This window comes from Podarcis cretensis (assembly GCF_951804945.1).
Source record: "Podarcis cretensis genome assembly, chromosome: 1".
NCBI lineage: Eukaryota > Metazoa > Chordata > Lepidosauria > Squamata > Lacertidae > Podarcis > Podarcis cretensis.
In genome coordinates this window covers 17,913,246-17,934,315 of record NC_137170.1, presented here as the reverse complement: position 1 = coordinate 17,934,315, position 21,070 = coordinate 17,913,246, and the positions used below count along the sequence as shown (strand labels likewise).

The 21,070-nt window shown below is 44.3% G+C and overlaps 1 protein-coding gene across 2 annotated transcripts in view; it reads left to right on the top strand.

Annotated features, from left to right (window-relative positions):
- The window catches only part of WDR25 (WD repeat domain 25), a 95,667-nt gene extending 83,883 nt beyond the window's left edge, over positions 1–11,784 (top strand). Inside the window, exons 5-8 of one of the 2 annotated variants that reach the window (XR_013832369.1) lie at positions 2,389–2,559; positions 6,882–6,939; positions 9,162–9,302; positions 9,699–9,837. Coding sequence is in view for 1 of the 2 variants with exons in the window: in XM_079948923.1 (XP_079805049.1) it covers positions 2,389–2,559; positions 9,162–9,302; positions 9,699–9,920 (534 nt within the window). In the remaining variant the exon portion in view is untranslated. Of the gene's footprint in view, positions 1–2,388; positions 2,560–6,881; positions 6,940–9,161; positions 9,303–9,698 lie in introns of both variants that reach the window. The other variant, XM_079948923.1, reaches the window with a different exon arrangement.
- The last annotated feature ends 9,286 nt before the right edge of the window (positions 11,785–21,070 follow it).

Genomic DNA, 21,070 nt, shown 5'->3' with positions numbered 1-21,070 from the left:
GCTGGTGCACGCTCTTTCAGCAGAGTTCGCACAGCGAAAGTTGCACTCAGGAGAGCATTATTTACAACTTTATTCAGCGTTGGTCAGAAGAAAGAAAAACATGACTACCTGCTTCGATGTTCAGGCACAGAGAGAGAACGAAAGCAATGTACAAAACATAAACTTCCTGTGAACAAGAAATACGCAGGCTGTGACACAACAACCTGCTCCCTTCTTAAGGTGGAACGGAAATATCCTAACAATTATATGTTTTTGAAGTTGGTGTGTTCTGTACTGCAAGTATAATGTGGCCCAGTTTAGGTGAGAACAATGTGTTCCCATGCAGTTCCCATCTTGTTTAGGTGGTTTTGTCCCGTGTCTGAACCATGACACAGAGGTAGGTAGGTGGATTACAAACCATCTGCAGATGTTTAAGGTTCCTTGGGAAAGAGCTGGAGGTCACTAGTGCAGAGCACATGGTTTGCATGCAGGTCCAATCCCTGGAATCTCCAGGCAGGTCTAGGAAAGACCATCTAACAGCCATTCCCAATCGGGGAATAGACGCTACGGGGCTAGACACACTGAACTACTGCAGTGTTTCTCATCAATCTTAGGTCCCCAGCTGTGGTTGGACTACAACTCACATCATCCCTGACCACTGGTCCTGCAAGCAGGGGATGATGGGAGTTGTAGTCCAACAACAGCTAGGGGCCCAAGATTGATGAGAAACACTGGACTAATGGAATGGCTCAGGGATAACAGGGATAGGTTACCTGTGGCCTTCCAGATTTTGCTGGACTACAACTCCCATCATCCCTGCTGGTTGAGGTTGAAGGGGGCTGGAGTCCAACCATATCTGGAGGGCAGCACACTCCTCATCACTTTGATTGATAGAAAAGTGGTTTCATACATTCCTATGAACAGGTTCCACCTCCCCAATGGGGCCAAAATTCAACCAAGAGGTGACAAAAATCAAGTGAGCACAAATAGAAAGGCAACTTGCTGTCTAGTTTCTTCCCAGCTCTCTATGTTCATTTTATTTTTCACAGCTCTTTTGTCTTGATGATGCAGTGTTAAGCATCTTCGAAACAAGAGGAGGGAAAGATCCATGCGGTATTCCTCGGGTGCAAGTACAACATATTTACATCCGGAGGCACAGTCTGCAGGGCTTTCAAGTAAACACTGGGTTTCTGAGTGCCCTAATTACGCATTTTGTTTCGTTTCGGTTTTGGAGCATCTTAATCAGAGATTAAAATACAAATGCTTAGTCTGAGACTCCCAGCCACTGTTTTCTCGTTTCTTCTCCCTTTGCTTTCATGTCCCCCATCTGCAACTAATTAGCTTCTGTCCCTCTGCCTGCCTGTCTAGCGCTCTCTGCACTTTTGTGCTTTCCTCCCTTCTGATCTTTCCAACTGTCAATATTAACTCCTTTCCCTTCCAAAGGGTCTTGTTGCCAGGCAACCGTTTCCTGTACTGCGTGCTCGTCGGAGCGCCCCTCCCTCTCCCACTAGAAGCCCACGCGTTCCTTGTGCAACTTTAAATAATTCAGAAATGTTGCTGCAGATTTTCCAATGGCAAGCTCTTCCCTCCCTCCCTCCCTCCCTCCCTGCCGGCCACCCCTAACCAAAATTTTCATTCTCTGGGCAGTTGCTGCTAGCAGTGGATACCTTTTTTAAAATATGTAAACTGTTATTTATTTTGACAGTCATTTTCCCAGCCAGTAGCTTACAAGTTCTCTTCTGGTAATGCTCCTTGATTTTCTCAGGGAGTTACCCATGTGTGATCATTTCTTTGCAGAAATAAAAATCAATTTACTATTAGCATGCAGATACTGAAAAAGAAGAAGTTTTAATTGCTTTGCGTGCCATGCATGATCCCTTGGAAGTTGTGGTGGAATGCAGTTGTCTTGTTTTAATAGTATCCTGATTGAGAACCAGTATTGTTCTAGTACCGTAACTATGGGTTACACCAACTATCTCTCTTCCAAAAGCAGCATAGATTTCTCAGCTTTCACCTAAAAAGGTGACTATGCATTTAAAGCCTATGACTTCCCTCAGAGAATCATAGGAACTGTAGTTACTTAAGGCTGTTGGGCATTGTAGGAATCACTGGGGCAAAGTCGTGTGCTTTAAATGTGTAGCATATCTGCAGCCTTAACCGTGAAAGACGACAGTGTTTTGGTATGTGTGCAGAGATTAGAGAGCATGCTAAAAATGTAAAAGCCAATGTGGTCCCACCTCCATCTTGAGTTCTTCCTCTGAACTTGAATGGACATTCTCCCTCCTCTTCTTACGACCCACTAATGTTTTGCATTAAAATAGCCTTCTTCTGCTTGCAAAGACAATATGTCTTGAGAAGGCACCGGAACAATGGTTGTTTTATGGTTTTTAATCTTTTTTTTAACCACAGGTAATAAAAGTTTACAAAGCTGCGGTACAGCAAACCTTAGATATCATGTTCCTCCCTGAAGGGAAAGAATTTCTTACCAGCACTGATGCAGTAAGCCAAGATTCAGCTGACCGTACCATCATTGCCTGGGATTTCCACACAGCTGCAAAGATCTCCAATCAAATCTACCATGTGAGACTTTTATTTACTTTTTTATTTACTTCTACGATGGCTCAATCACTATTCCGTTAAAAAAGGAAAGAAAAAAGCCCACAGCAAATTTTTCTCTGGAAACCGTTGAAACAAATCTGTTTCCCGCCAGTCAAAAGGATGCTGAAGATTCCTCCTCAGAGCTAGGCCACTGTACTCCTTGCACTCTCTGTGGGGCCGCCCTTGGAAGGCAACTCGGAAACTGGTTCAGAATTTTTAAAAACAGTTGCACTGGTTGCCTTTTCGTTTCTGAGCCCAATTCAAGATGCTCCTATTAGCGTTCAAAACCCTAAATGACTCAGGCCCAACAATATGAAAGACTCCCTCCTTCACTACAGACCTTCTTGGATGTTAAGATCAGCAGAGGGGGCGGCGGCTCTTAGTCGTTTCACCGCTCTCAGGTATTGTGAGTGTTTTTACAGAGAGGATGGATGCCTCAGGACAGGGCCTTTTCTGTGGCAGCCCCAAAGTTGTAGAATTCCTTCCCCACAGAAATGCATCTGGTACTTTCATTGTGAAGTTTTCTTTGTATGCTGAAGGTGCATTTCTTTATCCTGGCCTTTGACCCTTGTGAGAGATATATAAATATTAATAATTGTTATTAGTACAGTGGTACCTCAAGTTACACACACTTCAGGTTACATACACTTCAGGTTACATACGCTTCAGGTTACAGACTCCGCTAACCCAGAAATATTACCTCAGGTTAAGAACTTTACTTCAGGATGAGAACAGAATTTGTGCTCCAGTGGCACGGCAGCAGCGGGAGGCCCCATTAGCTAAAGTGGTGCTTCAGGTTAAGTACAGTTTCAGGTTAAGAACAGACCTCTGGAATGAATTAAGTACTTAACCCGAGGTACCACTGTATTGGCATTATTACTATTTCGTCCTTCATCCAACAGGACTCTGCTGCATTGTGCTGCAATCTGTAGGTGCAGGGCTCAAGAGAAACAGCAGAGTACCCTTCATTATTTTGCATGGATAGTTGGAAGTAGGCCTTATTAAGTTCAGTGGGATTTCCTTCCAAGTTCTTGTCATAGCACTACAGTATTAATTTCTTCAATGTGTTATTATCCTTGAATTGATAGCTTTACATCTTGAGTTCTGGATCAGCAAGCTGCCTGAAAAATGGCACCTTGCCCAGGAGTCTGCTATGGCGGAGGATTGTGACTCCAAACTATTGTTTGTGTATCTTGCTAGCTTCAGATTGTTAGGTCCAGGTCTTAGCAATGATAACAATAATCACCTTCCCACTTTCCACAGTGCCAAGTAAACTTCCCAACTCTTGTCAGCCTGGAAAGAGCCCAGTTTCTCAACAGCACCTTGGAGCCTTATTAAGTTACCGTATTTTTCGCTCTGTAAGACGTACCAGACCACAAGACGCACCTAGTGTTTGGAGGAGGAAAACAAGAAAAAAAAATATTCTGAATCTCAGAAGCCAGAACAGCAAGAGGGATCGCTGCGCAGTGAAAGCAGCAATCCCTCTTGCTGTTCTGGCTTCTGGGATAGCTGCGCAGCCTGCATTCGCTCCATAAGACGCACGCACATTTCCCCTTACTTTTTAGGAGGGAAAAAGTGAGTCTTACAGAGCAAAAAAGACGGCAATTAAGTCCGTCTGGTCTAAATTGTTTTTGGTTCCATTTTGCTACACACTGATCGCATTTACAATGGAAGGTTGCGACTGACACTACAGCACAGCACTTCTGTACTCAAGCCATTTTTTACATTGTTTTATTTTATTTTTGTACGAAGCACATTTTAGACAATAATTATGCTTCTTTAACAGCCCTTAATTTACTCTTTGATTATAAATGTCAAACGAGCCAGAGAACTATTCATGCATTTGTTTCAAGTATATTTATATTTCATTTACTATGCATGCTCATCAGGGAGTGAACCCCCATTGAACACAGTGGGACTTGCTTTTGAAGTAAATATGCATGGTGGCGCACCGTTAGAAATGTCAACCTGGGCTGATTAGTGAGGTAGCAAAGAGCTGATTCAGGCATGCATGCTAATCTCTTGATTATTTAGTCCTTGATTCCTCTCACTCCGTGGGCTTGTAACCAGACAGCTCTCTGCCTGGCCGCAACCATTATTTTATGGTTGAGGTAGGACTGGAACTCGGGAACATCAGACATATCGCTCTGTCCTCAAGTCCTCATTGGTTCTCTAGCACATTCTTGGGTTCCAACCAGATTCCTTGTAGCTGTCAAATCATGAAACATATTATTCATCACACTGCTCAGTTTTGGGGAGAGGATGCAGGAGTTCAGTCTTCTATTCACAGGCCGGAGGAGCTGTGGGTCAGTGTTAGAGCACGTGATTTGCTGGTAGATGGTCCTAGGTTCAGTCACTGGCAAGGCACGTTAAAGGGAATCAGGTAGCAGGTGGCAGGAAATACTTCTAACTGAGACTCTGTAGTGCTCTTTCCATTTAGAGTAGTCTGTACTGGGCTGGTTGGGCAAATATTTATTTATAATAAATTTTATTTTTCAGTTTTTCAAAAATATTTTGACAAAAATACAGATCCAATATTTTCCAACAAATATGTTTATTTTGACTCCCCCCCCACTCCTTTTGTGGTTTCTTATATTTTTTAAAATTTGTAACATTGCATTTCCTTCATTATTCCAATTATTAATTACTCCCTAGTTTTCCTTTAGCATTAATTTCAACTGTCTGGTTTAAGCGAAGCCTGCTAATGAACTTACATGTGTACGGTAACCTTTCAAATAATCCACAAATTTCCCCCAGTCTTTAATGAAGTTTTTTGGACAAATGTTTAGCCGATTCATAACTTTCCTTTGGTGTGTAGGGTCTACACACAGTGGGACACATGAGCGAGCTTCAGGCTTGCATGGCTATCGCTATTGCGTTTAAAATTCACCCTGAGAGTATTGTGTTATGTCTTGTTCCATCAGGGCAGACATAGACATTTCTGCTTGCCAGGCAGAATGATCGTTCCTCTCCTCTCCCCATGTCCTGTTCTAGGGGGTTCTCCCGATCTCCGCAGGGCTATTTTTTGGGGGGTGAGCGCGTGGGGACAGGAGGGGGAAAGCTTCCTGTTGCAAAGGTGGAAGTCAGGCTTCCACAGATGGGAATCATTAGCTGAATCCACAGGAACCTACTCCTAGGGGTCAAAGTCCCTTCACTTCCCCCATAAAATATTTGAGGAGGCAATGCCCTCGCAAAGTTGATGGGCATTGCCATTCAAATGGTGTGTGTGTGTCTTGTGATCGATTATGCGGAATGGAGTTTATTCAAGTTGGCGCCCCTGGCTGAATCCCGCCCTCTGTGGTAGCTCGTTGGTCATTCCTGTGCACTTCTGTGGGATGAAACGTGAACCTTCTCTCAGATTTCAGTCATGGGCTTTTGGCACAGCTAGGAAAGCTGTGGCCATTGGCCTAGTATCAAATTCCAAGAATTTAAGCTGGCTCCTCCCACTTTGGTGTTGCTCTGGTAACTGCTGGCTGTGACCCCACCCACTATTCCCAGGTGCCCCTAACACAGGCTTCCTCAAACTCAGCCCTCCAAATGTTTTGAGACTAGCTAGGGATCATGGGAGTTGTAGGCCAAAAACATCTGTAGGGCTGAGTTTGAGGAAGCCTGCCCTAACAGATTATTCTGTGGAAATGAGGCTCTTGACAAGAAAAACAGATTCCCTACACCTGTTTTTTTAGGAACAGGAAGTTGTTAGACACCTCCCTGTTGTGAGTTTCTTGCAACTTCCTGAAGAATGAAGCTGGCTGCTTTTAGAACCGCCATATTGTGCGGTGTAATGATTTTGCACCATTTTTAAAAGGCGTTTCCTACATAAATCCATCCATTTCACATATAGCAGGAAGTCTGCGGAAACTCAAGTCTCTTTTGAAAACATAAAGAATCAGGGTCAGTTTGCATCCATTTATCTCTGAAAAGAACAATTCTGTCCTCGCGGAGAGATGGAGTGGATGATTTAATAGAACTTGCCCATTCCCAACTTTCTGTGATTGCCTTTGTCCGGATTTGCAGATGCACAATCCAGTGCATAAATTGTGATAGTAGGTTAGTCATTTGCACTTCAAAAGCAACGCGCTTCAGTGAATAAGAAACTGCAGAGCACTCAGTTCTGATGTATTCAGAAGCTTAAACAAAATGATTTCCTTGGGAGTTAAAAAGGAGAGTGTTATTGAATGGGGCAGTTTACTGCGCTCTCTAGAGCTAGCGTGAAATTGAGGGTTGGTTTGGGGATTTTTTTGGTAAACAATTACCCCCCCCCCAAATGCCTTTAGTTTCATAAATTTCCATCTCTAATCTTTCAGATGGAAGGCTGCGTGCACTCCCAATACACTGAAAAGTCAATTTCCACTTTCATAGAGGGTAAACACCATTCATTGAGCCAAAACAACTTCCATGGTTTGCCTTTCTTTCTCTCTTTTCTAAAACAGCTGACTTTTGCATCTGAGCCTCTTGTCCATTCTACAGTGGAACAAATGACCTGATCCATCCTTTATATAGGATAAGGCTGTCAATGGCTACCAGCCATGATGTCTAGATAGATGGATGATATATATGGATTATTTTATTGATACACCAAAAGAAGTGGTTAATTTAATTGAAACACGAAGTGTCTGGGTTCAGATCGTTTAAGAGCTGGTATGGTAGAAACCTCAGACAAAAACAGTTCAGGTATTACATATGGAAGGAACGGCTTAGTTTAAAAGTGGTGAATCTCTTTCACTGTTGCGGCTCCCTAAAAACTGGCTCCAGGGAGGAATCTGTGGGAAATAAGCAATGCTCATGTTGGTGGCCATATTTTAACTATGTTCTGTGTGAAGAAGTTACTGCTTTGACTTCTGCAAATGTTGCATTACTTCTAGGTTGCTGATAACTCCCTCTTGTGCATAGGAGCCACACCCCCCCCCCATAAAATATTTGAGGAAGTTGATGGGCATTGCCATTCAAATGGTGTGCATGTGCCACATCATGTGATTGCTTATGCTGGGCGGGGCTTACCTGCCCCTCCCCCCAATATTTAATTCAAGTTGACACCCCTTCTCATGTGTATGGGGGCTGATCATCAGTCACAGCCTGAGTACCACAATGAGAAGGAATGAAAATTAATGAGGAGGTCACGGAAGATCTGCAAAATATATTGAAAAGCATTGAAAGTACTCAATTAATTGAGGTTCTCCCCCCCCCCAGCAGATGCCTGCTCCCCAAACAAATCCTGCCCATGCTCATGCTCCTCCATGGTCATATGGATTTCCTTCCTCCACACTCCTGTAGGATAAATGCAGAAAAATTTCCACCAGATTAGCACCTGGAAAGATCTGCATTTAGTCTTTACGCACTATCACGTGGAGAAATTGGGAAAGATGGTCACAAAGGTTGATGTCACATTCTGGCGTGAGCAAGTGGTCAAAGGAAACGAGGCTGGTGCTGGAATGTCCTGAAAGGGCAGCTTGAGTCCTGTTTTGCAAGAGCGCAACTTTCTTTTAAGAAGCACTTCTCATTTCCTCCATCAACATTTTCTGCTTTCGTTGTTAAAAGGGAATAATTTGCAACACGTGTCCCTGAAGCAACACGACCGTCAGTCGTACAAATTACTCGGGATACGGCTGTGCAGCAAAGCGAGCAGAGCAAATTGTATGCAGGGTTGATTTTTGCTGCTGCTAAATCATATCATAGAAATGATTTCTGATTGTTCCGGCACATGTGGGATTTCTTTGTGCGTTTTCGTAGCATCAACTAAATAAATACTGCGCGGTTCATTTCTAACGTAAATTTATTACTTGTTGTAGGGTTGGATCAAATTCCTCGACTCAGTTTGTAGGTGGTGAAATCAGGGGCTGGAGGATTTTGCTCTGGGAGAGTGTAGTTTCGTAAACAGGACACACACCCACACCCCAGCAAATACCCAGAAATTTGTCTTCTGATTATTTTCTGCTCAAAACTCTATTGCTTGTTCATACAGGTAGATGAAGGAAGCAGTGGGGAGGAGTAGGGCACAGATACTACTGTCAACAATATGTAAATTGGGTTGGATCCACATTTGCACCCAGGTTTTCCACTGTGTTGTTGGGTAGAAGGTGCATTTCTCTAACAGTTCAGCTGGGGGAAAGGGCAGAAAAGAAAACCCTCAGAGAGTTGGTCAGAAAATCATTTTCAGGTTTCCTTTTTCCATTTAGCTCTGCTCACGTTTATATAATAGCCATCGCCATGCAAAGCATTCCACAGAAGACAGGCCCCTGCCCTGAGGAGCTTACAATAGAAAATTAGATGCAGGTGAAACAGAAGAAGGGCTGGGGAAGTGGACCTGCGTCAAAACAAGGAAAGATCGTAGATAGCTCAGTCGGTAGAGTGTGACATTCTTAATCTCAGGGTTGCGTGTTCAAGCCCCACGTTGGGCGAAAGATTCCTGCATTGTTGGGGGGTTGGACTAGATGACCCTCGGTGTCCCTTCCAACTCTGCAATATCACGATTCTATGATTATGTGGTTTGTTCTGCTCAGGCTCGATTATAGGCCTGGTACAATGTTGAGACTAGAACTTGGAGCCAAGCTTTATCCTTCTGCCGTTCTTCCCAATTCTCCACACAGGAACGTTACACCTGCCCCAGTTTTGCACCGCATCCTAAGGAGCCTGCCTTCGTTGCTCAGACAAATGGCAACTACCTGGCCTTGTTCTCTAGCCTGCGGCCCTACAGAATGAACAAAAAGAAGATATACGAAGGGCACAAGGTATCCTCCCCTCTCTGCAAACTCGTAATAGATCTTGCCCTTTTAAATGCCTACTTATGCTTCTGATTTACAGCGGGGATAAAAATTAATCGACTTCAACCCTGTTCTCTATATTTTAGTTAATTTAGAACTAAACTGAGGAGCGAGTAGAGCTTAAAATACCTGCAAGTGTTATTAGTTGCTAATAGCCTTGTCACGTATAAACCGGCTGCCGCTAACAATGTAAAGCCCTTAATGCGGCTGTCTTAATAAACACCTAGGGAAGCAATTAGGCGATTATGGTAAAAACTGACATGTTTATAACACTATGAAATTTCGGGAGGTTATAGATCATATCCCATTTCCTTAATTAACATCTTGATTTATTTAACCTCTTTCGATTCTGGATTCTTGCAGGTTGAAGGATTTGCGATAGGCTGCGAGTTTTCCCCCGACGGAATGCTACTTGTCACGGGGAGTTCCGAGGGCAAAGTGTTTTTCTACAACTATCGCACGGCTCGGATCATTCGCACGCTGTCCGCGCAAAGCCAGGCCTGCGTGTGTGCAACTTTCCATCCAGTCCTTCCGTCGCTCCTTGCTACATGTGGCTGGGACGGAGTCATCAAGATCTGGCAATGATAATATCAGTGATCTTAAAAATCATATATATATATATATAATGTCCTGTGTTTTGAAGTTTGCTTCCAAATTTACTCTAGAGCAGGGTTTCCCAAACCTGGGTTTCTAGCTGTTTTTGGACTACAATTCCCATCATCCCTGACCACTGGTCCTGATACCTAGGGATCATGGGAGTTGTAGTCCCAAAACAGCTAGCGACCCAAGTTTGCGAAACCCTACTCTAGAATGCTGCTGGCTCAACCATACAGGTGCCCAACTTGCTTAGCTCGGTTTTTTTCATACTTTGCCTGGAGCTGTGATGCTTTAGGGCAGTGGAGCACAGCCTCTCTGGTTCCATAAACTCATCCCCAATGCCCTCTACCCTACCCTACAAAGTGCATTGTTCAGAATAGTGGTTTGCATGACCTGTTAAGGGAGATATTAACACAATGAAATTGGAAGCAGGAGCAATGAATTGCATGTTTATTCAAAACCCTATTAAATCGATTTAATTCAACAAAATTGGTGAACTTGGATCTAATGGCGCCAGCTTTTCAAAGTCTGATAGTAACTGACACCTCCCCGCTACCTATCCACATTTGGAACCATTGCTCTACAGCGTCTTGATGCTCACTGAGCTGTGGTTTTCTTGCAGAATACTACTAAATCTGTACCTGTGACTAGTTTCCACCCTCTTGCTGCTATAGTTAATGAGGGAAAGAGCTTCCAAAATGAATGAGTGGCTAGCCTGCAGCCCCAAGTCTATACAGTCTAGCTGCCGTGACTCACTACAGAATGCACAAAACCTGTGACTAGAAGTGATTAAGAAAGGTTCAGAGTCAAGGTTAGGTCCCACTGGGAGCATCGAAATGTGACCCTCTTTAAACTTGGTTGAATCTACACTTTAGCCTTTAAACCTTTTCTGTCCTAGAGACTAGAGGTGATTTTCTTTCTTTCTCCTGCTTAGCTAAAGCTGAACTTCAGCCCTTTTCTCTTTAAAACAGTTCCAGCCCTTTACCAGTACATAATTTGGCCTTGCAGGAGTTTCCCTGTTTTGAGTCCTTGGCTAAGTCATGCTAATGGGCTCAGCGCTGTGGCCGATGCAATAACAGAGACTTTTCTGGCACAGGTTACGGTCATTAAGGATCTTGTGGGGAGTTCTACTTACAAATTGCGTTTGGGACCTGTATGATTTGGATGCGAGTCGCTTCCATATGAGCAGAAGTTTCTACAGAGGAGCTGCACTTTTAAGACTGTAGCTTTCATATAAGACAGAGATTGTCATAGCAGAGCTGGCAGTAGAAAGGAAAATGGAATCAGTATTTTAAGTTCGTGATCCCTGTTTCCATGCCACTGATGTTCAATACTGGATAGGCTTCTTGCCCTAAAATGCAGTTATGTTTATGTATTTAACAAGTCTCAGCCAGTATGTTTTCATTCTGTGTGCTGAGCGTCAGTGTTCTGTGCATTGTGGAAAATGTGTCTTCAGCTGTGGCATTTCTCCAGGGTCGAGACATGGCTTTATATTATTATTATTATTATTATTATTATTATTATTATTATTATTCCCCTCCCACCATCTGCCTGGGTTTCCCCAGCCACTCTGATGTGAGCCATCACTGAGAGATGTCAGAGGTCAGCTTTTGTGTAGAGTGATTTGCATGAGAACCAGCGGAACTTTCATTGATCTGCCATAGATGGCGGGTAAGAACTCAGCCATTTGTACCACACGCCTTTCATGCCAGACAAAAAGTGCTTGTATACATTTATTCTGTGTAAATAAGAGTGCATAGTTTTATGCTGTGCTGAGGTGAAAATTGTTAAATGTTGAAATGTATAAAGGAATCGATGAAGATACTATAAAATGTCAAATAAAAACTTTTTTTTTTCAAGAAAATGGCAAAGAAGGTAAGCTAGGGCAATCCTTGCTTCCTTGTTTGTTTCCTGTGCTCATATTCATTGGCAAACCAATTTACTCTTTTTTTGTTTTTTGCATTGACTGGGTGTGTTTATTGATCAGGTTTTTTTCTGGGCACAACTGTGATGAAAGTTATTGACACAATAGCATTTTAGTTCTTTACATTTTGTAGGACATGGACTTCCATTGAACAGAGGCTGACTCGGGGTGTTTCTTTCTTTCTTTCTTTCTTTCTTTCTTTCTTTCTTTCTTTCTTTCTTTCTTTCTTTCTTTGATGTTATGTTATTTTCCTGTCACACGCTTCCAAAAAGCTATCGGAGCCGCTTACAGTATATCGTAAAAACACTTAGCAGCGATAAAACGTATAAAAGCGATAAGTAAAGCGCAACAGAACCCAAGTCTAAAACAGTACAAGTCTAAAACAGTAGAGAAGCAACTTAAGAGAAACAACCAACACAATTAAAAAGCAAGTACTACCTTCTCTGCCCACCTACAAAAACGTTTTCTGAAACAGGAAAGGAAAACCCTTGCAGTTTTCCTAAATATTAGAATAGAAATAACCTGACTAGTTGCTCTACAGAGGGAATTTTGCTTAAAACAGGAGTAGGCAAATGAATGAGGATAAGACTTTCAGTGGCTACCAGACATGATACATATCCTGTGCCTCCACTGTCCAAGGCAGAATGCTTCTGAATATCAGTTGCTGGATTTTGCAGATGGGGCTCAGGTCCTGCTTGCAAGCTTCCCATCTGTGGAGAGCCAGTGTGGTGTAGTGGTTAAGAGCGGTGGACTCGTAATCTGGGGAACCGGGTTCGCGTCTCTGCTCCTCCACATACAGCTGCTGGGTGACCTTGGGCTAGTCACACTTCTCTGAAGTCTCTCAGCCTTGCTCACCTCACAGAGTGTTTGTTCTGGGGGAGGAAGGGACAGGAGATTGTTAGCTGCTTTGAGACTCCTTAAAGGTAAAGGGATCCCTGACCATTAGGTCCAGTCATGACCGACTCTGGGGTTGCGGCGCTCATCTCGCTTTATTGGCCGAGGGAGCCAACGTACAGCTTCCGGGTCATGTGGCCAACATGACTAAGCCACTTCTGGCGAACCAGAGTAGCACATGGAAACACCATTTACCTTCCCGCCGGAGTGGTACCTATTTATCTACTTGCACTTTGAGGTGCTTTCGAACTGCTAGGTTGGCAGGAGCAGGGCCTGAGCAACAGGAGCTCACCCCGTTGCGGGGATTCAAACCGCCGACCTTCTGCTTGGCAAGTCCTAGGCTCTGTGGTTTAACCCACAGCGCCACCCGTGTCCCTTGAGATTCCTTAGGGTAGTGATAATGCAGGATATCAAATCCAAACTCCTCTTCTTCTTCATCTGGTTGGCCACTGAAAAACTTTTGTGGAGTCAGTTCCATGCTGGTTTTGACCTTTAAAGCCCTATGGACCCTTGTGCTTACGGGACCGCCTCTCCTGGTATGTCCCTGCAGCAGGACCCAGCAACTTTAATATCTGTACCATCATGGCAGATTGCTGGAGAAGAGACCTGCTGGCCTGCTCTATGCTGTACTACAGCACCACCCTTGCAAATGGTCAGAGGAGGTACTACAACTTCTTAAGAGGTTGGTACAACAAATCATCAGGAATCAGTAGATTATAGTCTGGCACTGCTTTGACTCTTCAGTCTGATTGGGGCGTTTCTTAGACACAGAATGAGTCCAGTCTGCTGTCCCTGGCTTGTCTCCCCACCTCCCTTCCTTCAGATCTGTCAGCGGGAAACAGAAGGGACGATTTCAGAAAGAAATCGATCTGATCCGTTGGGTATTTCACTGACGAGAACCGAGCGCCTAAGCTTTCCTCCCAGGTCTTCCTCCTGTTCAGTTTTGTCTCGGAGACTCTTGTTTCTCCACTGCGAGGCTTTGAATTAATTTGGTACCTTTTGTATTTGAGCGTTTTCAGGTTGGCGAAGTTTGAAAAGCACATGAGTAGCTATTTTGGCCCACCTGCGGGTTTGCAGAGTGGCAGTGTAGGTACAATCTTCATTTTAAAGCCTCATTTTCTGAATAGGTCTGCTGCTGAGCTAGGAGTGTGGGCCTGGTGAGAAAGACAGACCATGCCACTTACGTCTCATAATAGGACTTGAAGTTAGGGGGATCTAACAGTTGGGCTTGAGGCGGGAGGTAAGAATTCCTGAGGATTTACGCCTCCCTTTCTGTACTCATCCCTGTCAATTTTCTCTTAGCCAACCTTCTTCAGCCTTGAGTCCCCAATAGCTCTCCATCCCCAGCTGGCTTAGCCAATAGCAAAGGTTGATGGGATCTGTGGTCCAACAGCATCTTTGGAACCAAGGCTGAGGAATGCCATAGTAAGCAATATTAATTTTCTTAATGAAGTTATCGTTTATCCGGTCCCTCCTACGTTGTTTCAGCCATGGACACCCTCTGTGTCATTCTTCCCATTATCAGCAAATACAGAATTATAGAGTTGGAAGCGAGCCCAAGGGCCATCTAGTCCAACCCCCTACAATGCAGGAATTTCAACTGAAGCCTCCATGACAGCTGTCCATCCAACCTCTGCTTCAAAACCCCCAATGAAGGACAGTCCACCACTTCCTGAGGGAATTCGTTCCACCATCGGAACAGCTCTTACCACCAGAAAGTTCTTCCTGATGTTTAGTCGGAGTATCCTTTCCTTTAACTTGGTTCAAGTCCTACCATCTGCAGCAGCAGAAGAGTAGCTTTCTCCATCTTGCATGTGACAGGCCATTAGATATAAGATGGCTATCACATCTCTCTCATCTCTTTTAAGAGTGAGTGGTTATCGGCAGTTGTCAGGGACTGGGCAGAGGAGGAATGGTGGAGACCTCCTCCCCAGCCTGACCCTTCCAGAGAAGAAGAAGACAATTCAGAATTACAACAGGGGTTTGAGGGAGATCACAGCTCAGAGGCAGATGAGGGGGAAAGCTGGGAAATAATGGGAGAGAAGGAAGAAGAAGCACCAGAGGGGGGACAGCTGATGGACTCAGTGTCTTTAGAAAGCATTTCCAGCATTCCAATAACCCAGTGAGCATTGAAAGTAGGAGAGCAGAGACCTCAGAGGCCGAGGACACATCTCAGCACCTGTAGTGATGACACATAATAGGAGGGGATGAAGACTCACTTGGAGCAACACCATTACTCCCAGAGGTTGCATTTCTAAGCCTCTCTCTGTGCATATTGAATAAAAAGCATTGGTAAGAACTTTCCTTGTCTTATCTGTTCCTGGCAACCTACCATGGCGGGCTGGATCCTCTGACACCTGACAGACGTTTCCTGTGGCCCATGAATGCAGTCCTTTTGCAAAATAGTGAAATGTTCAGTGTTTCAAAAATGGATAGGGGTCCCATTGTTGGTTGTGGCTTTATACCAGAACGGAACCTGAGATCTCATGTGCACCCGTGCACTCCACCAATAGCCCAAGGGGCATTGCTCAAATGAATGGTGTATCTCCCCCTGTGTATGCCCCCATCCCCAAATCTCCAGGGGGTTGAGGGGACCCTCCAGAGACACGACGGGGAAGACTGCTCCATTGTGCAAGAAGCAGTCCTCGAGCTAATGGAATGATCTCAATGCTGCACTGAATACAACCCAAGATCCCTCGCTTTCTGTGATGCAGTTGCCAAACTGGTCTTTTTGAGTCACATGAAGCAGAATGAGCTTGCAATGCTGTTCTACTGGAACATGTTGCTTCTCTCCTGTGGGCACCATTTTCATTTCTGCTGCAACATTCTCTTGAGAGGAGCATGTTGTGGGATTTCAATCACTAGTGTTTGTGAAGCATTTTGAGATTGTCTACTGGAAGGCAACAAAGGCAAGTAAAGTATCATTATTTATTAATTCATCTTATGAAGCAATAATTGACTACTTTCTCGGGATTCAAATACTTAATAGAGTTCACATTTTGACCTTTCAGTAGCTCAGGTTTTTTTATTATTAAAAAAACGCGGCTACAGTACAATGTCCTTGAAAACTGAAATAATTGCTAGGTACTTAAATTACAAGACGGGATATTTTAATGGCAGCCTGTAGATGACTCTCACCATTGAAGCACCACTAATACCCAATGCCTGGAGTTATAGAGGAATTGAAAGCAATGATTACACTGGAGCTTCACATAATAGACATCATGACTAAGAGTCTTCGATAGCTTTAGCCTCTCTGTTTTTTTGTGTTTAGTTCCTTTTAAAAGTTGTCCAATTAGGTGACCATCCACACTTTTTGTGGTCACAATTTCCACAGTATAGATTACACATTGTTTAAGGAAGTGTTTCCTTCCATGTTGAATTGGAGAAGGCCAACGTATGTATAAAAATACCTTGCTATTCAAGCCTCTCACTTGAGTTTTTTTCTTTTTTCTTTCATTATAAAAGTTTCTTTTTTTTTTAATAGGTGGCGACTTTCATTATTTTCCCGTATTGCTTTTACATTTTTTGTGTGCTGCTATACATTGCCCTGATGCTTTGTGAGAGGCCAGAATATTAATAGAGAGATGAGAAATACTTCGATAGACACTTTGATAGAGAGAGAGATACTTGGGGTTGGGAAAGAGATGATGATGATTTTATTTATACAGTGGTACCTCTGGTTGCGAACGGGATCCGTTCTGGAGGCCCGTTCGCAACATGAAAAGAACGCAACCCGCAGAGGCGTGTCTGCGCACACGCAGGTTGTGATTTGCCGCTTCTGTGCATGCGTGTGACATGCGCGAGCGGCGAAACCCGGAAGTAACCCTTTCCGGTACTTCTAGGTCGCCGCGCGACGTATCCTGAAAGACCGTAACATGAAACGGATGTAACATGAGGTATGACTGTTTGCTGCCCACCTGGCTGGGTTGTCCTAGTCACTCTTGGCAGTTCCCAACAAAATATTAAAAACACAATAAGGCATCAACCATTAAAAGCTTTCCTGAACAGGGCTGCCTTCAGATGTCTTCTAAAAGTCAAATAGTAGTTTATCTGTTTGACATCTGATGGGAGGGTGTTCCACAGGGTGGGCACCACTACTGAAGATCTTCTGCCTGGTTCGCTGTAGCTTTACATCTCACAGTGAGGGAACTGCCAGAAGGCCCTCGGAGCAGGACCTCAGTATCTGGGCTGGACATTGGAGGTGAAGATGCTCCTTCAAATGTACATGGCTGAAGCCACTTAGGGCTTTAAAGGTCAGCACCAACACTTTGAATTGTGCTCGGAAATGTACTGTATGTGACAATGGCCGCCTGGATATTGTTAGCCCAACATTGGAAAGAAGAACAAGTCCCCACCAAAGGAGATTGGCAAACTAAGCTAATGGAGTATGCTGAAATGGCTAAATTAACTGGGAAACGTAGAAATCAAGATGACAACAAATATATAAAAGCATGGGAAATGTTTATTGCACATTGACAAAAGCAATGTACACAAGTTAATACATTAGCAGGATTTTTTTTTTTAAAAAAACTTGTAATATTATAGACAGTGTACAAAAATTGTAAGCAATCAGAGATAAAGACTTTATTGACATGCATGAATGAAAATATAAAGGAACCAGGAGAGGCGGGGGGGGGGGGAGGGAAGCCAGGGGATTCAAGTAATCCCATACTGTGGATTCAATACTGATTTTGTATATAGTTCTAAATGTTTTATGGCTTTTTTTAATGAAATGTTTTTGTGAAAATTAATAAAAATATTATACAATAAATAATAATAATAATGTTCCCCAGGCAATAGCTTATTTACCATTGCAACATTCTTGGCAACATCGACAGCCACAGAACCTGAAGCTATTCACGACAGCTTAATGTTGGAAGGTTCAGAACAGGCAACAGACAGTATATATTCACACAACATGCAGTTAAACTGGAATCGGCTGCCGCAGGAAGTGGCAAATGTGACTCACCTGCATGGCTTATCCTCCATGGCTACTGGCCATGATGGCTATGTGCTACCTCCAGTCTCAGAGATGGCATGACTTTGAACACCAGTTTCTGGGATACGCAGATGGGGTAGGTGCTGCCATGCTCACATCTGCTTATGGGCTTTTCGTGGGCTTCTGGTTGACCACTGGGAAAGCAGGATGCTCCCCTAAATGAGCCTTGGGTTTGATACAGTAGACCAGGCATAGGCAAACTCAGCCCTCCAGATGTTTTGAGACTACCGTTCCCATCATCCCTGACCACTGGTCCTGTTAGCTAAGGATGATGGGAGTTGTAGTCCCAAAACATCTGGAGGGCCGAGTTTGCCTATGCCTGCAGTAGACCAAGGTTGTTCCTCCAGCGACTCCTGGACTGCAACTTTCATCTGCCCAGACCATGCTGGCTGGGGCTGATGGGAGTTGTAGTCCCAGTAACACCTGGAAAGTACTACATTGACTTTTGCCTGATCTAACATCCTACCAGGAAGGGGCAGGACCAGCAATAAGGATTGGAGCCTCTCAGTTTGTCCTGAGCTCTTACTGAGATAAAAGCACCCTACTGAGCCCCTTTTCCCAGCTCCTGGTCGTGGTTGGCAAGGCAGTTATTTCATCCAGCTACTGGACTGGTCCAGATTCACAATGTTTGTAGGAGACCTAGAAATTTCAGTCACTCTCTTGTTAGAATGCAGTCTTGGTACTTAAGGAGTGCAGCAGAAGATCTCAGGATTATTAATGAATGCTCATCTTCTCGCAAGATGTATTTTTGGAATCATCTGTTCAAGTTTTGGTAAACACTTGCTTTCTATTTGTAGTGCTTGCAGCCCTAGAAGTGTGCCTTGTTTACTGAAACAGCAGGTGTTAATGACACCATCGCAGCAGCAGCAGCAGCAATACAGCTTTCCTTCTCTTCCCTTCCCCCAGCCTCAAAGCCTTTCAAGATAGTAAGTGCTTTTGGGTTCCCTTTAATAAAAGGAGAGTCTTGTCAAGGACAAACAGGCATGAAAACAAACAGATTGGCTAACCTGGCACCTAAGCAAGGACGCGAGTTTTTAATTATCGGTGCTAGTCACAGCTCCAACCAAAGTGTCATCTTTGGCTTTGAGCGCACCAGTCTGATGCAACAGGAAGAAAGTGTCCACAATTTTTTTTTAAAAAAAACCATCAAATGCAATTTGGGTGTGCATGTGGCATGGGTGCGAAGGATGTCTGATTCTAGGCTCAATTGTTGACTCGATGAATGTCTTCATCAGCAGCAGTTTCAGTCTCTGAGACCATATCTGGGTGCATCAAGAGTGAATGCACACATGAATGTTCATTACTCAGCTACTGTAGCATCAAGATCAAACAACACAGCCAGGCTTTGATATCACCTTGTTATCCCTCCAGGATAGTTCTTTCAAGCCTACTGACCTCCAAATGCTTTAGACGTAACATCTGTCAATCCTAACCAATAAGAAAACAAGATGAGCCCTGTCTGATCAGGCTAATGGCCCATCTACCTGTAGCTGGACCATAAAGAAGGCTGATTGCCGAAGAATTGATGCTTTTGAATTATGGACTGCAAGAAGATCAAACCTATCCATTCTTAAGGAAGTCAGCCCTGAGTGCTCACTGGAAGGACAGATCCTGAAGCTGAGGCTCCAATACTTTGGCCACCTCATGAGAAGAGAAGACTCCCTGGAGAAGACCCTGATGTTGGGAAAGATGGAGGGCACAAGGAGAAGGGGACGACAGAGGACGAGATGGTTGGATAGTGTTCTCCAAGCTACCAGCATGAGTTTGACCAAAGGCAGTGGAAGACAGGAGTGCCTGGCGTGCTCCAGTCCATGGGGTCATGAAGAGTCGGACACAACTAAATGACTAAACAACAACAGCAACACCTGTAGTCCAGTATGCTGTTCTCACAGTGACCAACCAGATGCCTATAGGAAGCCATTAAGCAGGACTGGAGCCCTCTGTCCACCTGTGATTCCCAGAATTCAGAGGCATATGGTGGAACATAGCCATCATGATGAATAGCCATTGATAGCCTCATCCTCCAGGAATGGTCTAATCCTCATTTAAAGCCATCCCAATATAAATACTGCCCGTTTCAACGGTCAAGGATGATGGGCACTGTAGTCCGAAATATCTGTAGGGCAGCAGGTTCAGGAATCCCACTCTAACCCAACATCAGTGGAAGCAGCGTGCATGTTCAGATGTAAAAGTTCAGTATATTACCTTCAGGAGACGCCTGAAGGCGACCCTGTATAGGGAAGTTTTTTAAAGGTTTTACTATGTATATGCTGGAAGCCACCCAGAGTGGCTGGGGCAACCCAGTCAGATGGGCGGGGTACAAACAAACATGCTGGTGTAAGTCAGTCATCAAATATTGAGATGCGGAGTAATAATCGCCACCTTGCATCAGTGACTGGAGGGACAGGTTTTGGGCTTTTGAATCTCTGAATCAATATGAGTGGCATCTGGCAACCCAGACAGATGGGTGGAGTACAAATAAAAAAATATTATTATTATTATTGTTATTATTATTATTATTATTATTTCTTCCTCTTCTTCTTCTTCTGTCTACATATCTGCTAAGGAAGCCAGCACAGGTGAGTAGTCCTAATTATCGAACTTTCACAGCACAGCCAAATGACTCCATCTCTCTGGGATATTTCCCCATGCTTAAAAGTCATGGGCTACTCTTAGAAGTAGGGATGCGGGTGGTGCTGTGGGTAAAAGCCTCAGCGCCTAGGGCTTGCCGATCGGAAGGTCGGCGGTTCGAATCCCCGCGGTGGGGTGCGCTCCTGCTGCTCGGTCCCAGCGCCTGCCAACCTAGCAGTTCGAAAGCACCCCCGGGTGCAAGTAGATAAATAGGGACCGCTAACTGGCGGGAAGGTAAACGGCGTTTCCGTGTGCTGCGCTGGCTTGCCAGATGCAGCTTTGTCACGCTGGCCACGTGACCCGGAAGTGTCTCCGGACAGCGCTGGCCCCCGGCCTCTTGAGTGAGATGGGCGCACCAACCCCAGAGTCTGTCAAGACTGGCCCGTACGGGCAGGGGTACCTTTACCTTTACCTTACTCTTAGAAGTATACAAAGATATACAGTGGTGCCTCGCAAGACGAAATTAATCCGTTCCGTGAGGCTCTTCGTATAGCGTTTTTTTCGTCTTGCGAAGCAAGCCCATTGACAGCTTAGCAGATTAGCGCTATTAGCGGTTTAGCGGCTTTTAGCGGATCAGCTGATAAGCGGCTTAGGGCTTAGAAAAATGGGGAAGAATTGGGAAAAAACCCGCAGGAACTCTCAAGACATTTTCGTCTTGCGAAGCAAGCCCATAGGGAAATTCGTTTT